Source organism: Chinchilla lanigera, unplaced genomic scaffold (assembly GCF_000276665.1).
Source record: "Chinchilla lanigera isolate Chin_1 unplaced genomic scaffold, ChiLan1.0 scaffold00028, whole genome shotgun sequence".
NCBI lineage: Eukaryota > Metazoa > Chordata > Mammalia > Rodentia > Chinchillidae > Chinchilla > Chinchilla lanigera.
The window spans coordinates 15,893,340-15,910,165 of NW_004955429.1; the positions used below are offsets into that span (position 1 = coordinate 15,893,340).

A 16,826-nucleotide genomic window follows, 5' to 3' on the forward strand; every position below is an offset into this window, starting at 1 on the left:
AAAGAAAGGTTCTTATGAGGAAGGAATGAGCTGACATCTGAAAGTCATCCATTGTGTCTTGGTCTCTTCAGTTGCTATAATAGAATACCCAAGACTGAGTGATTTAGTGAGGAAAGGTTGGCTGTGGCTCCCAGTTCTGGAGGTTCAATGCTGATATCTGCTTGGCCTCATGGCAGGAAGCAGAGGAGCAAGTGGGCATGCGCAGAGGAGAGGAGGGACTTGGGGCTGGATGTTTTCTAACAATCCAAGCTCAAAAGGAAAAACTCACTCCTGCAGGAACCTCATTACTCCAGTCACAAGGGCTGCGTCTCTGACCCAGACACCTCCCAGCACGGCAGCGTTGAGGACTTGAGCCTCCCTGTCAGCTTTGGAAGGGGACAGGCCACATTCACGGTATAGCTCATACAGTCCAGGACGTTTTGCATGGTGGATGGGTTGTGCGTGTAGAGCCACCAGCTGGATGCCCATCAGCACTCAAAACATGCTATCATTGTAGCAATAATTATATTTGTTTTCACACACACACACATAGACTGGTCTTCTAGTGTTTCACCCCTGGGGCTCTACAGGAGTGGTGCCAGGTGGGTTGCTTTTAACCTTGTGGTTTGTGCAACTCTGTCCAGCCAGGTGCTCTACCTCCACGCCTGTGGGCTGCAGCCCGAAATCTACCCATGCAGGGCGGGTTGCAGAGCTGCTAAGCCTACCGAGGTCCAGGAAGCTGACCCTCTGCTGTGTGCCTGGTTCCACTCTGATTGGTTTATCCCTCTGGTGGGAGTGCTGTTGTGATAATGCTGGAGCTGGGAAGGGTTCCATCTGGCCAACAGCTGAGAGGGAGGTGGGGAATCCCTGCAGGCTTAGGTGAACTGCCGTAACCATCAAATTCCAAGTACGAATACATTGGGCTGGGGCCTGTGCGGAAGACTGCTTGCAGTCAGTGTTTGGCACAGGTCTGCCTGATTTGTGTGAGCCAGGTGTATAAAAATCCAGATCCACAGTCAGAAAACCAAGAGGTGGCCTGCCAGGTGACAAACAGGGCTGTCTGGCTTGGTCTTGTGAGAAGCAACCGCCCCTGTGCTTGCTCCCAGACATCTTGACTTGTGCAGCGCTGATGTGCACCCAAGGGAAGGGAGGCCTGCAGAAGGGAGGCCTTGCTCACACACTGAGCAAGCAGGCCCGCTGTCGGCTCATCTGCAGATCCTTGCAGGGCAGGGATTACTGGTCCTGTCTTCTAGGAAAGGTGCCTGAGGTTGAGTGACTCTCAGTACCAAAGCTTGGGCTCAGACCCAGGCGGAGCTGAGTTTGGTAGCTTGTGTTTTCCCATAACTCCCGCTTTTCTCTAAGTCATTCCCATCAAGTGGTGTAGACACAGGTTATCGACTGCAGGAGTGTTTATTCTGCTGTCTGGTCAGGGCGGTGGGGGAGAGAAAAGGAGGTGAATGTCTTGATTTAACAAGGTACTTGTCTTTTGGCACTGCAGGTGGATGCAGGCCCTTGCATGTGCTAGGCAAGTGCTCTACCAGTGTGCTACACCTCCAACATGCAAGGGCTGATCCAAATATTTGGTGAATTAAAAAATTTTTAAAATTATTACAGTAAAAGATGTATTGTCATGAACTCCTCTCAAAATAGTCTTTCACTTCAGACACATTAACTGCATCATTCTAGCCACTTTCTGAAGCAGTTCCAGAAGTCCTCTTCCATGAGTGCCTTTATGAGATGGGATCAAAAATGTGGTGGCACATGACTGTCATGCCAGCACTCAGGAGGCTGAGGCAGGAGGGTCACTGTCAAGTTCGAGGCGAAGGCCAGCCTGAGCTACATAGTGAGTTCAAGACCAGCCTGAACTGCAAAGTGAGACCTTGTCTCAAAAAGAGAACGTGAATGCTGCTGTCAAGAGCCACCCAGAAGGACGGGCTTATAAAAACGTGGCAGAGTTTCCTCATCCACTGTATTCGCTGGATGCGGCACTGTGCGACTTCTGGCCTTCCCCTAAGTCAGAGTGACTACGAATGGGAAACATTTTGAATTTTGAATTATTCAGGGCACTGAGGCCATCATGACAGAAACACTAAAGATACGAAAGGCAACTTCCAGAGCTGCTTCAGAAGATGGCAAGAATGATGGGCTAAGTGTGTTGGAAGAAAAGAAGACTTTGAAGATGGTGGATGACAATGTATCTTACTCTGCCAGGTTATAAAGAAAAGTAAACATTTACCATAGTTCTTGATCTTTCCTTATAAGTATCTTAAAGCCAGACTGATGGATTCAGATCTCTATAGAAAGAGCTATAGACTGACAGGCTTGGATTTAGCAGGTGGCCTCCAGGGGCAGCAGGATGCAGGTGAAAGAGAGGAATCCATACTCCCCCACAGCACTGAGGCTAGGACGTAACAAAAGAGCCAAATGCGGCATGAAGAATTTTGTACAAGGTGAAGAACAGTGTCCCACCTCGAGGATTTCAGGTTGGCATAAACTGCCCGTGTTGATGCTGACGAGTCCTGCTTCCGGGTCCTAGGAGGAGGCTGGGGGGGACGTGATCAAGGGATTCATGCAACAGCAAGACATGCGTCAAGTGCCAAGCTCAGTAAACAAGAATTTCTACCCCTTCTGCATGTGGTGCTAGCTAAGAGATACACAGACAATTCCGATATGAACACAAAAACTGCAGTCATGTGGAAGAATCAGGAAGTGGAGTTGGACCAGACATTTGCCCTGGAGGCGGCAGCTGAAGCAGCATGGCTCCTGGGCAAAGAGAGAGGGGAAGGATGAGGGACAGGGACGGAGGGTGAGAGGGAGGAGGCGGGCAGCTCTCTAGTGCTTGGGACTCATCAGGTGCGTAGGATGGACTTGCAGACCCCTCTGAAAGTTCCGTGACTGGAGTACGCTCAAAATGAAAGATAAAGCTCAGGCCTGGGAGTGTGGCTCAGTGGTGAGTGCCTCCCTAGCATGCACCAGGCCCAGAGTTCCATCCCCAGTACTGCAAAAGAAAAAGGGCAGAAGGCAGGAACGTGGGCGACAGGCTGGTGCCACATTTGCTTGTCTTCAGTTTCGGGGGTGGGGGTGAAAGCACAGCAGGAGGAAGAAGAAGGGGACCCTGACATGTTGAGCCAGAAGTGGGCAGGGCCTGGGTTGGAGGGAGTTCTAGAGGGAGGGGCCGGTCATTCATCCTGGTGGCTTCAGGGGGCTGCAGGATGGATTGGTTATGCTGATGAGCAAGTAGGAAGTCAGAGGTGTTGTTTCCATTGTCACCTTCCTGATCGCATGGAACTGGGTCTCAGTGTCTTGGGATCCTGAGATAAGTGGACACAATCAGTATACATTTAGTAGATCACTGATGGTTGAATGAATGAATTATGAGATTGTAAAACAGAAGCAGGTCTTTAGTAGGTGCTCTCCAGCCAATTTGGGACTCACTCACATCCTCTTTGCAGACCCCTCCCCAGAAACGATTCACAACCCACCGCCCCTCCCTTTCGTGCTCTTCTGTTGCCCGCTCCTGGAAGGTCCTGGTGGGGCTGATTGTCCAGGAGGGGACATCAGTGCCCTGGCTAAGGAAGAGGGAGCCAAGCACGTCTTCTCCCTCCAAGCACAGCTGGATACTCATATCTTCCCAACTTACAGAATGGCGTGGACTGGTCAGTGCTGCTGACCGCACACAGGGGGGTGTAATGTCAGTGTCCTCCCATTACGGACGGATGTGCTCCTCTCCATTACATCATAGAGCCTCATAGATGCAGCTGTGATTTGGAGTCCCCATTTTACAGACAAGGAAACTGAGGCACGGGTGGTCACATGTCCAAGGCCTGCAGCCAGTGATTGGCAGTCCCAGGGCTCGGTCCAGAAATTTGACATCTGGGGTAGTGGGATTCTGCTTCTTAATCAGCACTATGACTATTAATCAGGGTGATTTTCAGCTTCTGCTCTCCCCCCCACCGTCTGTCCCTTCTTTCCTTCCTTCAGTGCTGGGGCACCAGGGCCTCGTGCATACTGGGCAAGCGCTGTAGCTGTGAGTACAGCCCTTCAGATTACCAGCCCTTCGGTTTACCCACTTTAATAGCATCATCTAGTGCCTCCCCTTTGCCTAACCTGTCTTACCGTATTCGCATGCGGTCTTCTGTCTCACCGCATTCGCATGACAGTTAAAATATGTGTCACTTGTGGATAGAGAGCTGCGTTTGGGGTAAAATAAGCCAGAAGCTGGCTGTTCTGGTTTTGAGTGCACCCTGTTGAAAGGTGAGTTCCAGGATAGAGTGCAGGAGGAAATTTCTGCTGTGGTACTTTTCTGATGGTAATTCTGTTTTCCGGGAAGTGCCTCCATGGAAAGCCCCCACACACACTGTCTCAAACCAAGGGCCGTGATTGGTTTGGTGGTAGAGCACTCACCCAGCAAGTACAAGGCCCTGGGTTTGATTCCCGGTTCTACAAACATTTTTAAAAATAAAAAGAAACTAAAATTGGGCTGACTTTCAATCAAAAAAGAGTAGTCTCGTTCTCACTTGTTTCCCTGCAGACCGTAGAGAGTGTCCTACCTTCCCACACCTTCACCCTCAGCCTCAGTGCCTCAGAGCCCCAGAGGGGACAACCACAGCCCCTCCTTGAATCTGGGGTCTCTGCAGGGGGCTGCCCACATCATGCCATCTCCCTGCTATCCACATCACTCAGCCTCTCACCCCATTTCACCGTCTGTCCCCCAGCCTCGCGCAGCTGCTCCCTGCCCTTGAATGCCCTTTGCACGCACACACTCCCCAGCTGGAGTGCTTGGATCTGTGTCACTGGGGACAGTGGGAGGCCACCTGGGCTGCAGGAGTGCTCCCTCGAGTTCCAGCCCATGGTTGTGTCTCTTCTCTCTGAGCCATTCCATCCATCCAGCCATCCCCATCCAGCCACCCACCCACCCATCTATCCAGCCAGCCAGCGTTTACAGAACAGAGACATTGTTGGCTGCTGGGGGCAGGCACCGGGATGAGTCCATAACTCACAGTCCTGTCCTCAAAGAGCACGTGGTCTGCTTATACTAGATTATGCCAGATCTGGGTGGGAGAGATGCAAACGCAGGGTTTGGGGCCCCAGGAGGGAGCAGTAATGCTGTGGGGAAGCTAGGCAACTCCTGCCAGGTGTGTGTGGGGCACACAGACAGAGGTGGGGTGTCGGGGAACCACCGTCCTTCTCTGTGGTGGGTGGATGGCGGCAAGAGGGGAAGGTCGGGACAGGGCAGAGGGGTGAGCCAGTCAGCACTGGAGCATTGACCCCATCCCAGGCCGTGACCCTTCCTAATTCAGTGACAGTGGTCCCTCGGGCAGAGCTGCAGGCCCATCCTGAGGACTCAGGTCTTGCTGGATTCAAAACTGACCAGCTGTGTGACCTTCTGCAAGTTGGCCAACCCCTCCAGGCCTCATCCATGAAGTGGGGAAAATGACAGTACCTGCCCGGTGGGGTTGTTGTGAGGGTTAAGTGAGTTAACTCGGAATAACGTTCTCGGACCCAGATCTGGCCAGCACCGTTGTCAGCTGTCAGCGCCAGCTATTATTCCATGCCTAGCTGTGTTCCAGCAGCACACTGGGCTATTTTCCATAAACTCCCTCAATCAGCGCGCACAAAGACCCTGTGAGATGGGCATTATTGATCCGCCTCACAAAGGCGAAGTCTATTTCTAGTTTCCCGCAGGAGAGTTTGGAGGCCCTGGCAAGTGTGGTTCTATTTTCGTCCCCTGGGCATTTTCACACTGGGGAGAGAGAGGAGCCCAAGTCCTCCCGGATCTCCTCCTGAGGAGGGGACAAAAGTTAAATTTGGACTTCCACAGAGCCCACCAAGCTCCACTTTAGTTCTAGGAAAGGGATCCAACGCGCTCTCACAATCCCACATGCCGGCCCGAGGACAGACGTGTCTGGTGAATTTTAAAGTCATAAGATTTGGCAGGAAGGAGTCTGGGATAGAAGTTGAAGAAGCGAGCGATTCCTTAGATTGAGTGGGATGCTTGGGGATAAGCAGGAACCGGGAGCAGGCAGGTGCCCTCCCGGCCCTTTTCTCCAAGGACCGCATCGGGTCATCAGCGCCGGCGTACACCACAGCCCCACTCGGAGCCGCCTGTGTTACTGCCTGGGACGGGAGCAGACGTCGTGTCCCTCGGACCGGACATTTCTTACCACACAGTCTTACAGTCGTCCCGATCTCTCTTAACAAGTTGAGCAGAACATTTCTTCAGAGACGTTCAGTTCTTCCTTAGGGAAGCCTGGAGATGCTGAGGAAGGGCAGGCCAGTGACAGCCTAAGATCGTGCCTGCGGCAGAGGAGGTGCCGGGGAACACTGAAGTCTTCTTCATTCTGCCTACGGGCAGATGGGGTGGGCAGAGTCCGGCCCAGCCCAGGTCCTGAGGTGGGGTGGCGCCGGGGGTGGTGCTTGGTGGAGGTGGGGATCCTGGCACCGCAGCGCAGGGCTGTGTCTGTCCAGGCAGTGGTAGCTGTTGGCATCCGTCCCCCATCCTCCCCCGCCTCCCGCTCATCCCCTCCTGAGCCAGGCGGCTGGCAGCAGCCAATAAGAATGTGACTTGTCCATGATCACCAGCCCTCCTCCCCCTCACTGTCCTGAGGCGATGGCTAAGGATGCGGAGGCCTCACTGTCAACTATGTGATCTCATTTCGTCCCCAAGCCCCTGTGCTTAGCACAGTGCTCCCATTTCATGAGTAGAGAAACCAGAGGCCCGTGGAGATCAGGGCATTAGTTTGTGGGAGGCCCAGGGCTTAAACCCAGGGCCTGCGTGCTGTGAATGGACTACCCATGCCATGGGAGAAACGGTTTCATGGGGCTTTCTGCAGCCCAGGAAGCCTGGAGCGTCCCATCACTTTTCTCATTTACCTTGCAGCACCAACTGAGGTCAGTTCAGTGGGATTATCCCCATTTCCCAGGCAAGAAAAATGAGACCCAAGATGTAGGTCACACCAACAATTAGAAAAGCTCTGTCCTCAAACCAGAGCACGGATGCAGCCACCCTGGTTTGTGCATTCTGCGAGGTTCTGCAGAGGCGCGTTCATCTCAGGGCTCCAAGTGCTCCGCTGGGGCGGGCCCCACCTCCTGGGGCTGGGTGCCAGGCCGACCATCTGCTCTGGGCGGCCTCCGCCTCCCTAGTCGCTGATTCTCACTGGCTTGGCTTCCGCAGCTGGGAGGGAGTTCCAGGAAAGAGGTCTCAGCCAGCCTCTCCTGCAGCCTTGTGTTTTGCCATGGGCATTGCCAGGTCACATAAGTGACTGCGAATGTCGCGGGGCTGCTGTTCTCTGTTGAGGATGTGGAGGGAGGGAAGGTGGGGGGAAAGACCACCTTCCCCGGCCCCTTAGGGCCTGGCCGCATCAGCTCCTTGACAAGCATCACCCCTTGTCTCTGAGTTCTGTTCTGTGCAGTAGCTGGGTGGGGGCTCTGCAAAGCTGAAATCACATTAGGTCACCACCCCGCAGAGTCCCACCCCATGCGGAGGAGCAACCCCAGGTCTGGCTGCTGGCCCGGAGCCTGTGGTGTGGGCCCAGGCTGCGGCCTACCTCTGGAGCGTGTCTCCTACCCACCCCTCCAGGCAGTGTCAGGGCACAGGGGGCTCTCAGCACTGTGATGGCACAGCTGGGGTACCCTGTCCACCTGCACTCCTGCACCTGCTCCCACATGCCCCAGCTCTGGTTCTTGGGTACATCACTCGAGGGCCTTGCCTGGCTACTCCCCCAACCCCAGTAGGGCTCCTGTTGGTCCCCTTTGTGTTCTGCCACCGTCCATGCTTGAGCGTGTGTCCCCTGCCAGGTGTCTGCTTTCCCGCTGGACCGTAAGCTGTGTGGGGCAGGGACGGACAACTTGTGTTCATGTCCGTGTCCCTGGGGCTTGGCTCCGACAGGCTGTCAGCCATCTCCTGGGCTATCTGAGCACCCTGTGGCAGCCAAGCACAGAGACACAGGTGGCCTTGTCTCTGTCTCTGCGGGAGGACGTGGATTCAGAGCCATCAGGCAGTGTTCCAGGCTCACTTGCAGCCATGCTGACAATCACATCAGATGGTTTGCTCTGGGTCACAGGCTCCGGGCGACTATGCTGTGTGTTTAATGTCCACCCTGGCTTCTCAGTGCTCAGTCCTGGATGGTTTCAGAGCAGAAAATTAAACCCAGTGTTTTGCAGAACCCCTAAGAAGATGTTTCTGGGGCGGCAAGCATGCAGGGGTGAATGCAGACATTCTATCAGAAAACCTGGAGCTAGGAACTGCCCCTTTACCCTAGGGGCAAAGGCAAAAGGTGGAATGCTCAGCAGCTCAGGGACCCCCTGGGGTCTGAGGGGAGGGATGGGAGGAGGGCCATGGGGGCTCCGCCCACAGCAGGTGTGTGGGGGAAGGGAGGAAGGGCAAAGCATTGGAAGCCAAGTGGCACCGACTCAAGAATGCTGCCCAAGCCTGGTTGGTGGAGAGGTCCTCTGGTCATTGTCCCAGATACATTCAGCTCTGTGCGCCAGCCTGTCTCCAAGCTGGACATACAGGAGTAACATAACTCTGCCCTCGCGGAGCTTGTGCTGGCTGGAGGAGGCAAAGAAAATATGTCAATGGATAAAGAGCTGTAGATGGTGACAGGTGTTGAAGAGGCCACATCAGTCAAAGAGGTCAGAGAGGGCCTCCCTGAGCTGGAAACCCACACGACAGAGGAAGCTAGATGCAAAGATCAGGGGGCCAGGTGGGGTCCCCAGCAGAAGCCCCAGCAGGTGTACAGACCCGGAAGTGGGAACGTGCTCCCTAGCAGTGCGCACAACCAACCTGAACTGGCTGGAGCAGGCTCACACGAGTAGACCGGGCTCATGTCTTCCCAACAGGGTGTCCAGTGACATGATGTGGATAGCTGCAGAGCTGTGTGGGGAGAGGGTTCACACCACGGAGGTGGGCAGGGCCTGCACAAGGCCCGGAGAACTGCGCTGGGAGGAGGGCAGTGGCGGAGCTGCGGAGAGAGCCAGCCTTGCTCCATTGCATGGCCAGTCCCTGGAGGGCTTCGGGCAGAAGGGCAGTGTGATTTGATTTCACTGTGCCAGACCAAGTCTACAGAACAGACTCGGGTCCAGGAAAGAGTACATGTGGGAGCCAGCGGCAGTGCGGGTAGGGGGTGGGGATGTTAATGGATCAGAATTGGAGTCCAGGAGAGATGTGGGCCAGGAACCAAGACAGAACCCAGGGCCTGCAGCAGCAGCTTCAGACAGCAGTGGGGCCAAGATGGGGCGTGGGGCTGAGCTTTCGAGTGCGGGCGGGGGTGGGGTTGTGGATGGAGGAGGCTGAGCCTGCGGCACAGCGAGAAGGGAGGCCACGACCTCTCGCCTGCAGTGGGACAGCCGTGTCACTCAGACGAGGGATCACAGCGGTGCGCTCCAAAAGCTCTGTGCTGATGCAGAAAGAACCCATAAATCTGCCTCAGAACACTGTCTACCTTTATGCACACCCCACCATTTGTCCACCAAATCCCCGGAGGGAAGAGGCAATGGACCCACAACGGCCACCTTCTTACCAATGTCAGGGCCTAGGGACCACTGTGGTCTGTACTCTGCAGTCATTGGACAGGGCACTTTCCACCCTGGCTGAACACAGAGCCATGGAAGGGCTCCTCATGCCCCAGATTCATTAAGCTCAGAGGCCTGGAGGATGGGGATGCCTTGGGACTTCTATAAGGTCCCCAGTTGAGGCCCACTGGATTAGAAGGATTAGAAGGACTCACAGCAGAGTGGAGCCACTCAGAAGGCATGGAGGACTCACAGCCCTGAGAAGCCAGGGTGGACATTAATCACACAGCATAGTCGCCCGGAGCCGGTGACCCAGAGCAAACCGCCTGATGTGATTGTCAGCATGGCTGCAAGTGAGCCTGGCACATTGCCTGATGGCTCTGAATCCACGTCCTCCCGCAGAGACAGAGACGAAGCCACCTGTACCTCCGTGCTTGGCCGCCACAGGGTGCTCAGATAGTCCAGTGCATTGCCTGGGCCATGCTTTCTATCACAGGTATGATGATAAGGCCTCGGGCCATTCCTAAGTGAAACTCGGAGTCCTCTGCTATGTAGCCCCTGATGAACTGCAACACCCAGTTGATCACTCTTCCGTGCATTGTGTTCACATTAACTGTCGCTGGATTGCTCCGGCAGCTGCTGTGGTCCCCAAGGATGTGGGGGCTGAGCTGTTCGCCCCGTGGGGCGCTGCCTTTGTGGATGGGGAGAGGATGGCTGGTTCCAGCCGAGCTGCTCGGCACCAAGGAAAACAAGGAAAGGAGCCAGAGCTGGCCCATGGGCTCCTGTGGATGTCTGGGCACACGGAGGCAGCTGTGGAGCCACCCAGCCGGCGTGGGGGACTCTCTTGCGTTTTAGCAAAGGGCAGGGAGAACAGAGGCCAGAAGTATTTTGGAGAAATGAAGGGACTCCAAGAGTAAAATACAGTGCCGCAGAGACAGAGCAGTGCCAGCCCCCAGGGTACACACACACCATAGCCGAGAGGCGGCGAGGGGATGGCACAGGCTTTGGAGTATATGAAGGGTGGTCAAAATATGGGGTGCATGTTCATATTTTTAAAAAACTGTTATAGTAAAAGACATATGGCCATGAATCCCCCTCACTTCCAGCACACTTACCCCATCATTTTTGCCACGTTCTGAAGCAGTTTCGGAAGTCCTCTTTCATGAGTGTCTCTATGAGGTGCGATCCAAAATACAGTAAGTGCTACTGCCGAATGCCATCCAGTGGAAAGGCGGGCTCACGGAAACGTGGTGCTGTGTCCTCATGCATCTGTTCACTGGGCCTGGTGCTCTGCAACTTCTGGCTGCTCCCTAAAGTCAACATGACCATGAAAGGGCAACGTTCTGAGTTGATTCAGGATATCAAAGCAGCCGGGACAGCGCGGCTAACACCACTCAGGAAAGAGGACTCCGGAACCTGGCAGGCCCTGAGCCCCGGCTCGGTGCTGCTGGGCCGGGATGTGTCTGGGGCTCCTGTTCTCGGAGAGCTGACCTCGGGGGGTAGGCAGCCAGGGAGCTGGGCAGCAAGTGAGTGTCCAGAGCCATGGCACCGTGAGGTGTGTGCTGACAGCCCCAGCCTCTCTGAGGGGACGTCTGTGTCCTGAGCCCTGTGACGGCCCCCGGACAGCTAGGTGGGGACGTACTCTGAGTCATGTATTTTGCCAGCTTGGAGGGTGGCTTGGGCAGTTCACGCCACTTCTGTGAATCTCACTCGCATCTGTAAAGAAGTAAAGCACACGGTGAGCCCACAGGGAGGCCAGGGTTGGCTCCGGTCCTCCCGGCCACAGAGGCCAGCACGAGAATGACCCCCTTCTCACGTTTAGCCTCGCTAACAGGTCCCTTTCTTGCCTCTTCAGGGCCCTGGTCTTCATGTCACATGGCGCTGGGGAGCACTGTGGCCGCTATGATGACCTGGCTCAGATGCTGGTGGGGCTGGACCTGTTGGTGTTTTCCCACGACCACGGTGAGTACCCGGCACGCCGTTGGCACTGGCCAGGGAGCCCCGTTCTCTTCACCTCCACCGGTCTTCGTGGCCCTCTGCTCTGTACATTATTCTCAGAAAAAAACAGAGCTATGTAAACAGGAAAATATGTCTGACTGGCAGTTTCTGTGGCATCTGAGGCTAAGTGTAGGCTGACTGGAAACCTTGGAAACCCAGAGTTGGATGAATTTCCACGAGAACCCGCCCTGGGCCACAAACCCAGTCTTGAATTTGCAGAACTCTGCTTCTCAAAAAGGGGCCTGGTCTTCTCCCAGGGGACTGCAAATGGGTGTGGTGAGGCAGGGAAAGTTCCCTTTAAACCTCGCCCAACCACAAGAGTTTACAAAGCATCCCATGACAGGAGAACATAAAAGTCTCACAAAGCCACCCTGGCTGCAAGAAAATACCAAACACACACGTGTACATGCACATGGACATGCACAATACACAGATATACACTCATATGCAGTGTGTGTGCACACTTATCCACATGCACATAAACACACAGACATGCATATATGCACACATGCACACAATGTGCACGCTTACACATCTTCATGGGTACACACATGTGTGTGCCGACATGCACGCACATGGAAGCATATAGGTACACGTGTGCCTGTACATGGTGCACCCATATAGATGTGAACAGTATGCACACATCCAGATGTATAATAGCTTGCATGCACACGTACATGTACACGCATGTGCACACACACCTCAAGCCAGCTGATTCTTTGTCATGTAGCACAGCCAACAACCATCACAACACAATGTTCACTGCCCAAGTTGGCCTGTGGCCTCGCCATCCGTCTTGTGACAGTCCCCACAGCCGCAGAGTCCCTGTAAGAGTTCCCCAAGACGGAGCATGGCATCACCTCCATGCAAAATTCTACTATTCTGGCCCACATCCCGAAGTGCAGCTTCTGTCACGTCTAATTTGAAAAGAGATAATTAAAGATGTCGCCGGAAAGAGGAGCAAGGGAGCTGTGGCAGGGGCCTGGGAGTCCTGTAAAAGGAGAAAAAGCTGCGCGCGAGCCAGCAGAAGCTAGTGCGCGGGGCAGAGCTGGGACATTTTGTACATCAAGATCTGCAAATCTGATTTGCCAAGAGCCCTTTTACAGCAGATGTATGCAAGTATCCTCGTGACGGAGAATACTGACCAGATTCTTCCCTATTACCGTTGCGATGATCTTCAGAGCTTCGCGGGCTATCCCAGGAATATCTGAGAGACTGAGAAGTAATGGGCTAGGATTATCCCCGAGGCTTTTGCTGTGGGACTGCGTCATTATTCGCTTGGGTATTTTTCACACTGTCTAAGGGCCTGAGACAGGAATGAGTCCGTTCTGATCGCATTCGTCTCCATTCAGGTTAGAAAAGCACGGCCATGCTGTGTGCCTCGGATTGCAGGTTTCTGTCGTGTATCTCGGTGTCAGTCACCTTTTTATCAGCTACATCTAGCCAGACTTGCAGGATTAAGTAAATGTTGTGATTATTTAATTTTGGAAAAACAATTTCAAAAGGCTTCTTTTTTATAATAAAGGGAGGAAAGAAGCAACCCCCTCCCTTTAATGGTCCCAAAGTAACGCTAACGTGAGGCCAAGGCTATCCATAACCTCCTAAATATGGGGTGAAAGCGGCTGTTTGTGTTCACCTGACTCAGGTTCCTAGAGTGAGGGAAACCTCTGGCTTGTACTAAGGGAGGCACCTGATTCAGGAAATGGAAATGAGCCCAGGGGGCTGTGTGGGGAGACTTCCGTGGTCTACAAATGGGGATGACTTGGCACGTGGGCAGGAGAAAGCAGGTAAGTGGGAGCTAGGCACGGTCCCAGGCCAGCTGGAGAGCAGGGCCTGGCCTTGGTGATGCTTGCTTTATTCCTGTCTGGCTAGGGAAATGTGACAAGCAGAAGGAAGGATTGGAACCCCGAACTGCTGCTTCTAAGGCCAGCTCTTTCTGTGATGTCCAGGCATGGACCACCACTGGGACACACGCATGCTTCATGCATTCCAAATGGCTTTTGGATGTGAATGTCACCTGCCCAGGGAAGGTGCGCTAATGTCTAGACACACAGAGGTGTGGAGATGTGCTAATGTCTAGACACACAGAACCAAAAGCACCACCAAAGGCCTGTGGCCGCCCCAGTGCCAGCTCAGCCCAGACCTGCCACAGTGAGCCATTATCCCCCCCGCTCAGCACTGTGGATGTCACGGTGTTACTCTGACTGCCTCCTAGACACTACCAGAAAGGCTCAGCCCCTGGCACACCTGGGCCCAAGTCTGCACTTAATGGGGAGTCCCAGCTCTCTGACCTAAGCCTGTTCATCCATCCCAAGCCTTAATTTTGTCACCTGGCAACTGGACAGTGCCCCTTCTTGCCTCGCTGTGACCCAGCTGATATGCTGGGCCCCTGAATGGGTGTCACTCCCAGGCCCTGCCGTGAGGCAGCACAGCTGAAGTCAGGGGTCTGGGACCCAGGATCCCCATCCCAGCCCCGCTGCCTCCAGTCTAGTCCTCTCTTGGGCCCATGAGGCTGCTGAGATGAAATGAAGCGATACAGGAAAAAGCTGCACAGAGTAGTCGGGGCTGCCTGTGGCGGTCTCATCATAGGTTTCTGTAACCCAGCCTACAGACACACTGGTTTCCAGTGACTTAAATCACATGGGTCTTGGTGCCTGACTACACCCCAGTGTGTCACCACTGAGGCAGAAAACTACGCACTGGGGTGCGGCAGTCTGGCCATACTTATGAGCTCACTGGGTGGACTGGGGTGGCCTGTTTAGCTTTGTGTTCCATTTTAACCTTTAAGTTTTTACACAGTGACCTCAGAGTTTTGAACAGCTTGCCAACAGTGAAATCATAATACTCTGAGCCTGTCGTCCTGGCTACTCAGGAGACAAGGGCAGGGAAATCAAGAGCTCAAGGCCAGCCTGAGCTACTGAGCAAGACCTGCGTCAAAATAAGAAGGAAGAAATGCTAGACTTTAGCTGACGGGCAGGGCAGCCCTGGGTTCCATCACAGTACTGAAGGAAAGAAAAATAACACACCATTAGCCCGTGACCTTCATACCTACCAGCACCAGCTACAGTCTCATGATCCACTGTAAGGAACAGGAAGCAGGAAGTTCTGCCATAACAGACAGGAAGCAGGAAACAATGGAAAGGAAGGGGCACAAAGTGCCAACACTTTGTTCCCTGACTACAGCTAGCTGCAAGGGAGGCAGAGAAGCATCATTTGCTTAACTGATTCTAGGCATCATTTGCTGACTGCTGACCTGAGTGACACACGACTCTGTGAGACAGAAGCTGAGGATGGACACTGGTGGTGGTTTATTATTTAGGAGTTTATTATTTCCTGTCCTTCCTACTCGATGCGTTTTCTGGATGCATAGCTGAGTCACACTCTTTCTTTTCTTTTCTTTTTTTTTTTTTTGAGTCACACTGTTTCATCTGTGGCCTTTCATAAGATTAGAAGAGATGGTTTTTATTAGCATAGTTGTAAGTGCTGGCACAGGTCTCTAACTGTGCCTTCACTCTGGGCAGGGTGTTGTATTAGGAGGACCTACAAGTACTCCTATTCCAAAGATAGCAAGACCTGTCTTCCCCAGAGGCAGTAAAAGCTCCTCTCTAAATGCATAACCTTGTCATAGTCCTTTCTCTGCCATGTGGTAACTCTTCCCTTGTGGGTAAGGCCAACACGGACTGGATCTTAATATGTTGTGCATTAGCTCTTCTCTCTACCCTTAGAACGTTTCCATCATCCATGCACAGCCCAGGACTAAGCAGAGATTAGAGACATCACCAGTGTTTGGTGAATGACTAGAAGATCAGACCAGAGATCACACTAGACCCCTCATTGTGGAGGGGATCATATACCCTGGTGGCTGACAGTCTAGGGGGGCTGTCAAGGGAGCATGTGGATGATGTGGATACCATATGGGAATGGAGGAGCCACAGGCCTGTTGCTGAGGCAGTGGCATGGCATAAAGCCATACCAGTGTCCCTAGATCATGGGGAGTGAGCAGCGGGTCTTGTCAGGTGAGTAGGAGCTTGCCAGGAGGAGGGGCATCGATCACAGAGAGCCACACTCTCACCTTGGCTGCCTTTGGCATCCCTGGGGAGCATCAGGAAGACCAGTGCCTGCCTCTTCTCCCTCATCCCCAACTCTGGTGTCCTTGGGGTTTTTAATAGCCCAGTGATTTCCCCACAGCCTGTGTGGACAGCACCGTTCTAGGCAGAGCCCATGCAGGCAGAAAGTCTGAGGACTCTCCTGGGGCCCCCAGCTGCTCCCGGTGACTCACGGGAAACCCCTCAGTCTTGCGTGACTGCAGACAGTAGGCCAGGAGGACTGGGCACTCCCTGGGTGCAAGAGAGGCGACAGGAAGCCATGGCCAGCACTTCCTAGGATTCATCAAGAATCTGCTCCCTGCAGGGCACATTTAGGTAGAGCACCCACTCAGACAGCCAGAAGCCCCAGGCTATGCTCAGCAACACCACAGAGAAGACAAACCCCCTGCAGAGATGCGCTTGCCAGGCCAGGACTTCTCCCTATTTACAGAGTATAAGGAAACTGTCCTCAACTGATTAACAGTGAGTTAGTCATCTGCAAATATTTGAGGAGAAGTGCTAACGGCAGGTGTGTGTGTGTGTGAGAGAGAGAGAGAGAGACAGAGACAGAGAGACAGAGGAAGAGAGAAGAGGAAGTTCGGAGGGACCGGCCGTGGGCAGCGTTAGGTGTGATTCTCCTTGAGGGGACCAAAAAAGAATACTTAGAAAACCCAGAGCAAAAGAGAAAACAATGATGTATGTGTGTTTTCCACACAGGGAGACAGATTTTAGTCACTGTCCCTTGAGGGATGTATTCTAAAATAGATTGCCAGCCGTTACAAGTAATATATTTTCATTGGAAATATTTGGAAAATGTGTTGACAGTTTTTCTTGCCTCGGTAAACACGAGGGTGGAAATAACAGAATGGGTCGCCCTTTAATGGTTCTGAGTTCAGGGGGGCGGAACTTGGGCTCGGGTGACAAGGAGCTGATGCACACGCCACTCTCAGCACCCCCTGTAGGCTTTACTGTCCCTTTCCCTGTCCCCCTCCTCCTTTATTCTTTATTCACAGGTAATAATCATACCTTCAGAGTGTGTGTATGTGTGTGTGTGGTACTAGAGATGGAACCTAGGGCCTTCACACAAGTGACATCTTCAGCCCTTATTTAATATTTTAGGATCGTGCCAAGTTGCCCAGACTGGGTCCCATTTGCAGTCCTCCTGCTTCAGCCTCCCAGAGTGCTGGGATTATAGGCACCATGATGCCCAACCCAAAACCATCTCCTTTTTTTTTTTTTTTTTTTTTTTTT

At 53.5% G+C, this 16,826-nt stretch overlaps 1 protein-coding gene across 3 annotated transcripts in view; it reads left to right on the plus strand.

The window, feature by feature from the left end:
- The window catches only part of Mgll (monoglyceride lipase), a 200,616-nt gene that overhangs the window by 133,181 nt on the left and 50,609 nt on the right, over positions 1 to 16,826 (plus strand). For all 3 annotated transcript variants that reach the window (XM_005387048.1, XM_005387050.1, XM_005387049.2), the window contains one exon: positions 11,348 to 11,454. In XM_005387048.1, coding sequence (XP_005387105.1) covers positions 11,348 to 11,454 — 107 coding nt within the window. The remainder of the gene's footprint in view (positions 1 to 11,347; positions 11,455 to 16,826) is intronic.